Here is a 9026-nt window from a genome sequence, read left to right as displayed (position 1 = left end):
CCCGTTAGTGTGAATTTTATATATGCCATGATTACAGGTCAATATAATTTTCACACTAAGATAAACTCCCTAGACAGGTCTGTCACACAGTATCTAGGTGTCATGTTGACATCAGACGCTGTTCAGACCACAGACTCCGACACTGCTCACTATACCTTCTCCGATGCTTCTGAGTTGGACAGCCAGGTTCAGGCGTCGACCCGCTGTGTGCTCATTAGTTATCGGTCTAGCAGGAGTTAATTTTGCCTTTTTAAGATGGAGGAATTTGTCTTCCTGGGCCGTCTATAGCGTTAGCTACAACGGTCCATGTGCTGTTGTTTTCTAGTCTGGTAATTTACTGTTGCTTGGTGTGCTGTGGACTACCTCCTGTCATCTGGTTATTTCCTCCCTGATTTAGTTTTCCTCCTTATCACATGTTGTCTGTTTACTCTGTGTGAGCGGTGCTGTGTGATAAACTTTTGGATTCCCCTGTTTATCTATTACTGTTGTTGTTTACATGCTCCTGTCCTGGGCCCCCCCTATGGATAGGGAGGGGTACTAGATTAGGGCTGGTCAAGAAGGGGTAGGAAGGCAGCCCAGACATCATCACCATCAGACTTATCTCTGGGATGGAGGTTAGGTAGGGCCTTCCAAGCCTAAGGGCCAGGTTTAGGAGCCCTGGTCCCTTGTTATCCCATGACAGGGTCCTTCCCCCATGTCCTAGGCCTTCGCTGGCCCTGAATTCACCCGGACTAGTGAAGGACAGATAGACGCTAGTCTTCGCCACTGCAATAAGACAACACATGGAAGGTAAGTCAAACAGGTGGAGAAAAACAAATAGCACTCCTCAGCTTTTCCAGCAGGAACTTCTGAGCTGCAACAGAAGCGACACCTCAGCTTCTCGAGAGACTGGCTCTTTCAAAGTGGACAACATAGATTGAGCTTAAGAGAGTGGCTATTAGATTGCAGCAGGATAAAAAAGAACCTTAACCCCTTCAGCACCGAATGGAATTAAATAAGTTCCAACTCAGGATTAGAGATGAGCGAACCCCCTAGCGTTCGAGTTCGGTTCGGTTCGTCGAATGGAGGCTCCGTTCGACGAACGTTCGACGAACCAATCGAACCCCATTGAAAAAGGCAAACACATAAAAACACATTATACATGTACACATACAGTTAATAAACATTGCCATTACACTTACAGGTCCCCGTGACGCGTCCTGCACTCGGTCTCCCGCCACTTTTCCTTCCGATAATCGCTGCGTCCTCCCGGTAACCAGCACTGATGATAGGACCTTCCGTGACGTCATAGCAATAGCATGTGACCAGTCACGTGTCTATTATATCATTGGCTACAGACTGGTCACATGGCTAGACGTCATGCTAGGTCCTGTCAGTGCATCTCTCCGGTACGCGGTACTCGTTTGTGTATCTCCGTGTACCGGCGAGATGCTCTGGCACACGGTCGGCTTCCCCGTTCCTGCATGTCGGCGCTCTTTATATAATCAGCCCACATGCAAGGACTGGATGCCACAGCCGGTGAATAACAGAGATCACCGTTGCTATAGCAACCCGCCTGTCAGCGGTGACGTCACCGCTTACAGCCCGCAGCCTCTGCTCACTCACTGAGTGATTAGACTGCACGGAGCAGCAGCGTTCTTCCTCCCATGCTGTGCTGTCTGATGTAGCAGCGCTGCATGGGTTGAAGGAGAAAGAAGACAGAAGACCATGGATCGTGGAGGGGTGAGAGGGAGTAATAAACATGGAGTCTCTTTTTTTTGTCTTTTTTTTTAACCCTTTATTGGAGATTCTTATTGGTCGGGTCAAACTTGCCTAACATTAAGAATCTCTGGCTTAATACTAGCTAGTAAAACAAAGCTAGTAATAAGCCATTATTACCCAGCAAGCCACCCGGCTTCAGGGCTGCTGGAAGAGTTGGATACAGCGCCAGATGATGGTGCTTCTATGAAAGCGCCATTTTCTGGGGCAGCTGCGGACTTCAATTCACAGCAGAGGGGCCCAGAAAGCTCGGGCCAACCTGTGCTGCGGATTCCAATCCCCAGCTGCCTAGTTGTACCTAGCTGGACACAAAAATGGGGTGAAGCTCATGTTGATTTTTTTTTTTTTTTTAATTATTTCATGAAATTCATGAAATAATTAAAAAAAGGGCTTCCCTATTTTTTTTAGTTCCCAGCCGGGTACAAATAGGTAGCTGGGGGTTGGGGGCAGCCGTACCTGCCTGCTGTACCTGGCTAGCATACAAAAATATGGCAAAGCCCACGTCATTTTTTTGGTGGGCAAAAAACTCCTGCATACAGTCCTGGATGGAATATGCTGAGGCTTGAAGTAATGCAGCTGCTGTCTGCTCTCCTGCATACACTAGTGAATGGAGAATGCTGAGCCTTGTAGTTCTGCAGCTGCTTTCTGCTCTCCTCCATACAGACAGACAGCAGACAGCAGCTCCAGAACTACAAGGCTCAGCATACTCCATCCAGGACTGTATGCATGAGTTTTTTGCCCCCCCCCAAAAAAATGACGTGGGCTTCACCATGTTTTTGTATGCTAGCCAGGTACAGCAGGCAGCTACGGGCTGCCCCCAACCACCAGCTGCCTATTTGTACCAGGCTGGGAACCAAAAATATAGGAAAGCCCTTTTTATTTTTAATTATTTCATGAAATAATTTAAAAAAAAAAAATGATGTGGGCTTCACCCAATTTTTGTGTCCAGCCAGGTACAACTAGGCTGCTGGGGATTGGAATCCGCAGCTCAGGGTGCCCAAGCTTTCTGGGCACCCCTGCTGCGAATTGAAGTCCGTAGCCGCCCCAAAAAATGGCGCTTTTATAGAAGCGCCATCTTCTGGCGCTGTATCCAACTCCTCCAGCTGCCCTGTTGACGGGTGGCTCGCTGGGTAATAATGGGGTTAGGGCTAGCTGTATATTATCAACTGGCCCTAAGCCCGAAATTCATGGTGTCATGCCAATATTAGACATGGCCACCATGAATTTCTAGTACAGATAAAAAAAAACACAACACACAGAAAAATATTTTTATTAGAAATAAAACACAACACAATTAGTGGCTCCATCTTTATTGAAATAAAGAACTCCTCCGCAGTAAACCTGGGTCAAGGGTCCCGCGCCATCCAATCCGGATACAATATCATCGGATCGGTTTGCTGGAAGGCAAAGTGATCAGATGATGTGTCAGGTTCAAGGGCCTGAATCACATGACACAGCAGCTGATTGTATAAATGGCTTTTATACAATCAGCTGATGCATCAGTGCAAAAAAACCCCAAAAAAACAAACTACACACTTCTGTGCAGACTCCTGTCCGACAGCATCAGCTGATCGTTTAGCCGGCCGGGCGGTAAAAAGGTGGCCTCACCGCTCGACTTATAGTGTCAGCTGATGCCGTCAGGTGACCGCATCAGCTGATCATCGCCAGGTCTGAGAGAGAGAAAGAAAGAAGAGAGAAGATAGAGAAAAGAGAGAGAGAGGAGGGAGAGGAAGAGAAAGAGAGAGGGTGAGAGATAGAGAAGAGAGAGGAGAGAGCAATGCAGCCTCATTCTGTGAACTGCTCCGATTTTAGAGGTGTGTCCCGCGGCTCACAGCTGATGTCCGGCTCCTCCACTCAATGCATAATTAAATTATTTATAATTATAAATAAATAATAATTATAATTTAAAAAAATTAAATTGTTTACCGGGGCGGCCGGGACTCGAACTCGTGAACTAACTCTCCTTAGGCGGGAGCTCTATCAATTGAGCCACTGCCTCTAATGAAAAGCATAGGAAGATTTGGTCATCTTTACCTCTATACTGCAGTAGAGAATCTTGAAGCAGATTGTTCAGCTGCAAGGACGGACGGACGGACGGGCTGACGGGCGGACGGGCGGATGGATGAATGGGCGTATGGGTGGGCAAACAACTGCAGTACCGCACTCATCACCGGACACACTCAGGCACTACAACCCCCAACATCACCGCAGGCACTACAACTCCCATCATCCTCCCCTCAGTGCATAATTAAATTATAATTATAAATAAATAATAATTATAATTTAAAATTAAAAATAAATTCTTTACCGGGACGGCCGGGACTTGAACGCGTGAACTAATGCTTCTTAAGGCCCCGTCACACTAAGCAACATCGCTAGCAACATCGCTGCTAACGAACAACTTTTGTGACGTAGCAGCGATGTTGCTAGCGATGTCGCTGTGTGTGACATCCAGCAACAACCTGGCCCCTGCTGTGAGGTCGTTGGTTGTTGCTGAATGTCCTGGGCCATTTTTTAGTTGTTGCTGTCCTGCTGTGAAGCACAGATCGCTGTGTGTGACAGCGAGACAGCAACAACTAAATGTGCAGGCAGCAGGAGCCGGCTTCTGCGGAGGCTGGTAACCAATGTAAACATCGGGTAACCAAGAAGCCCTGTCCTTGGTTACCCGATATTTACCTTTGTTACCAGCCTCCGCCGCTCTCACTGTCAGTGCCGGCTCCTGCTCTGTGCACATGTAGCTGCAGCACACATCGGGTTAATTAACCCGATGTGTGCTGTAACTAGGAGAGCAGGGAGCCAGCGCTAAGCGGTGTGCGCTGCTCCCTGCTCTGTGCACATTTAGCTGCAGCACACATCGGGTAATTAACCCGATGTGTGCTGTAACTAGGAGAGCAAGGAGCCAGCGCTCAGTGTGCGCTGTTCCCTGCTCTCTGCACGTGTAGCTGCGTGCGGTGGTAACCAAGGTAAATATCGGGTTGGTTACCCGATATTTACCTTAGTTACCAAGCGCAGCATCTTCCACGCGGCGCTGGGGGCTGGTCACTGGTTGCTGGTGAGCTCACCAGCAACTTGTGTAGCCACGCTCCAGCGATCCCTGCCAGGTCAGGTTTCTGGTGGGATCGCTGGAGCGTCGCAGTGTGACATCTCACCAGCAACCTCCTAGCAACTTACCAGCGATCCCTATCGTTGTTGGGATCGCTGGTAAGTTGCTTAGTGTGACTGGACCTTTAGGAGAGAGCTCTAACCATTGACCCACTGCCTCTAATGAGAAACATAGGCAAATTTGGTAATCTTGGCGTCTGCATTGCAGACTGAAGTCTCCGGGGGCAGCGCGGCTCACTTCAGGTGCTGCGTGGAGAGGACACAGCGATCGTGTTCTACGGTGCTCCCTGCATCTTCATGTAGCAGAGCTGACAGTGTCGTGTCTGAGTAAATTAAACATTGACAAATCCCCAGGGCCAGATGGCATTCATCCACGAATATTGAGGGAATTGAGCTCCGTAATCGACAGACCGCTGTATCTCATCTTTTTAGACTCACTTGTAACAGGGTTGGTGCCTCAGGATTGGAGGATTGCTGATGTGGTACCGATATTTAAGAAAGGTAAGAGGGTAGATCCAGGCAACTACCGTCCAGTAAGCCTGACATCAGTAGTATGCAAAGTTTTTGAGGGCATTTTAAGGGGTCATGCAAAAATATATTGCAGAAAATAATATGATAACTGACAAACAGCATGGATTCATGAAAGATAAGTCGTGTCTAACCAACCTGTTGGGGTTCTATGAGGGGGTAAGTTCAAACCTGGATATTGGTAATGCAGCTGATGTGATTTATTTGGACTTTGCAAAGGCATTTGATACTGTACCACATAATAGCCTTATACTAAAGCTCCAGAAGCAAGGACTGGGGGAAACTATATGCAACTGGGTAAGGAATTGGCTAAAAGATAGGAAACAAAGAGTAGTCATAAATGGTACATTCTCTAAATGGGCGTTAGTCAGCAGTGGGGGCTGCAGGGATGTGTACTGGGAGCAGTGGGGGCCGCAGGGATCTGTGCTTGGACCGATTCTTATTAATCTCTTTATTAATGACTTTGTGGATGGGATTGATAGTAAAGTGTTAGTCTTTGCCGATGACACCAAACTATGTAGGATATTAAAAACTGACCTGGATAGTACAATATTACAAAAAGATCTGGATAAGATGTCAGAATGGGCAGATACTTGGCAAATGAGATTTAATGTTGATAAATGTAAAGTAATGCACCTAGGATGGAGTAATCCTATAGCTGCGTATACATTAAATGGAAGTAAACTCGGGACTACAGAACAGGAGAAGGACTTGGGTATTCTCATTACAAATAAGCTGAGCAGCAGCACTCAATGTCAAGCAGCAGCTGCTAAAGCAAACAAGATTTTAGGGTGTATAAAAAGAGAGATTAGATCCCGTGATCCCAACGTATTGTTACCCCTCTATAAATCACTTGTAAGGCCACATCTGGAATATGGGATCCAGTTTTGGGCTCCACATTTTAAAAAGGACATTCAGAAGTTAGAGTCAGTTCAAAGGCGGGCAACTAGACTATTACAAGGAATGGAAGGCCTCACATATGATGACAGGTTGAAAAAGTTAGATATGTTTAGCTTAGAAAAAAGACGTCTCAGAGGAGATCTCATTTATATGTATAAATACATGTGTGGTCAATATAAAGGACTGGCACATGACTTATTTCTTCCAAAGACAGTACTAAGGACCAGGGGGCACTCACTGCGAGTGGAAGAAAAGGGATTCCGACAGCTAAATAGGAAAGGGTTCTTTACAGTTAGAGCAGTCAGACTGTGGAATGCCCTACCACAAGAGGTAGTAATGGCAGATACTATAACAGCTTTTAAAAAAGGGCTGGATGATTTCCTCAGTACACAAAACATTGTTGGTTATAAATGACTTAGTGACTAAATGTAGAACTGGTGGAGGAAGGTTGAACTAGATGGACCTAGGTCTTTTTTCAACCTAAGTAACTATGTAACTATGTAACTATGTGTGGATTACTTCGGACCTGGATTGTTGTTTGGGGATTAATAAAGAGGTAAATGAGGTGTTTTTTTGTCTTTTATTGCAAATAAATTTCTTTACTTTCACTTACAGTTTAATCATGGAAAGTATCTCGGGGAGACGCCGGGCATGATTAACCCCGTTATTACCCTGATTGCCACCGCACTAGGGCAATTCGGGATGAGCTGGGTAGAGTCCCGGGACTGCCGCATCTAATGGATGCGGCAATTCCGGGCAGCTGCTGGGTGATATTGTTAGAGTGGTGGGCTTCCCATAATGTGGCGCTCCCCATCCTGACAATACCAGCCTCCAGCAGTGTGGCTTTATCCTGGCTGGTACCAAATATAAGGGGAACTGCATTTTTTTTTTATTATTATTTATTTATTTATTTATTTTACTGCACAATATAGTTTCGCCCGCCGGCGGCTGTGATTGGTTGCAGTGAGACAGCTGTCACTCATCGTGGGGGCGTGTCTGACTGCAACCAATCATGGGCGCCGGTGGGCGGGGAAAGCATGGAATAACTGATTGAATAATGAAGCGGCAGCCATTTTCAAAAGAGGAAAAGCCGCCGCAGATTTGTGACAGCCGTGCAGCGAGGCGCCCATGATCGGTGAGTAGGAAAGAGAGAGGGATTGTGCTGAGGACGCAGGACGCATGCAGATACGCAACGTGCGCACATACTTACTGTGAAAAGCCACGCTTTTGGTGATCGAACCATTCTCAAACTGTAACTCAAACTGCCGAGCTTTAAGCAAATCGTTCGAGTTCGTCGAACGACTCGAACACCCCCCCAAAATCACTCGAACATGAAATTGGCGAACCGTTCGACTCGAACATCGCTCATCTCGGGATAAATGACGAGTGAGCACTAAAAAGGATCTACAATCAACTATACGCTGTGAAATCACATCAGGCCGTGACATACTCAGTGAATTTACATCTTTGCTATGCTCATTAATGTATTATTTTATCTGTACATATTGTTTGTTGTCTGAAATAGAGTAATTGTTACTGCCTGCAGCGACCACTAGGGGTAGTTCAAGAGCTCACTGCATACTGATATTACATTGACCTTAATAATAAATCTGTATGCAGTATAGCTAATATAGAATTTTATTTTTTTTAACCTAAATTGGTTACTTAATATTTGAGATCATCCTTATAGGGAGTTGTCCAGCATTGAAATCCGGGGAAAATTAGTGGTTTGGAAGCCAATTACATGAAATTGATTCTACAAGAATGAAGTTTCATAACATTCCATGATGGATAAAATTAAAAATAAAAAAACAATAAAAATATTAATTAGTCTTTAAACAATGTATGGTAATTGTATCTGACTCATTTCTTTTTGTTTCAAAGGCTTTACATGCCCAAATCCAAGACGGAGGAATACTTACAACACATGGGGAAGAAAGTTCTGGCCAGTTTCCCGGTTCAGGCCACCATCCATTTCTACAACGATGATTCTGAGTCTGAGGAAGAAGAAGATGATGAGATGGATTATTATAACTATTATCACAATCGTGAGGATATTCCAGGAAGAGAGGCTCGAAACATGGCGGAAGAGGACTATGGATATTCCTCAGGAACTAAACAGAGCCCCGAGCAATAGAAACGTGTTCACACATAGACTAAAGGTGGATCACATGGACACAGATCCCTAAGGGACATCTGATTGAGCCTTGTACCAGCCATGGGTGTGCGGCCTCCTTCTGTCCTAGGAAAGTTCCTGTGGGATCGGAAGACATCCCCAAGAAGTCCGCACTGAAGCCTCAAAGAGGGACATGTTCTATGGGGTGAGGGATTATTGGGTTGGACATCTCCTGTTTCGAGGGATGGTTGAGGTGAAACGATGGATAACAAGACATTTATCTAACGCGCCTCTTTATTCATTCACTTGCTGCAGCATGGTCTAATGTCAAGAACCCTAAAAGTAAGAACAGAAAAGCTTTAGTTTTTCATAGCTTTATTTTATTTCATTTTTTTATATCACTATCATTATTTAAAAAATCAACACAAACAAAAAAAATCTTGCAATCTTCATACTGGCCGCTAGGTCTTATAATACACTCACTTTCTGTACTTTACAGAAGATTTTTTTTCCCTATGCAATGACTCATAACACCTTTTATATACAGTACACAGAACATTCACAATAGATAATATCACAGCTTACCTCCTCCCCCTCCTGTACAATGACTGATAATATCTCT

At 45.3% G+C, this 9026-nt stretch overlaps 1 protein-coding gene across 1 annotated transcript in view; it reads left to right on the top strand.

Moving 5' to 3' along the window:
• The window catches only part of RIPPLY3 (ripply transcriptional repressor 3), a 25306-nt gene extending 16881 nt beyond the window's left edge, over positions 1–8425 (top strand). The window contains exon 4 of the mRNA XM_075332911.1: positions 8173–8425. Within this exon, the coding sequence (XP_075189026.1) occupies positions 8173–8425 (253 nt within the window). The remainder of the gene's footprint in view (positions 1–8172) is intronic.
• The last annotated feature ends 601 nt before the right edge of the window (positions 8426–9026 follow it).

The sequence above is a fragment of the Anomaloglossus baeobatrachus genome, chromosome 2 (assembly GCF_048569485.1).
Source record: "Anomaloglossus baeobatrachus isolate aAnoBae1 chromosome 2, aAnoBae1.hap1, whole genome shotgun sequence".
NCBI classification, from domain to species: domain Eukaryota; kingdom Metazoa; phylum Chordata; class Amphibia; order Anura; family Aromobatidae; genus Anomaloglossus; species Anomaloglossus baeobatrachus.
The sequence above is the reverse complement of the archived record's forward strand: the minus strand, read 5'-3'. Positions and strand labels throughout refer to the sequence as shown.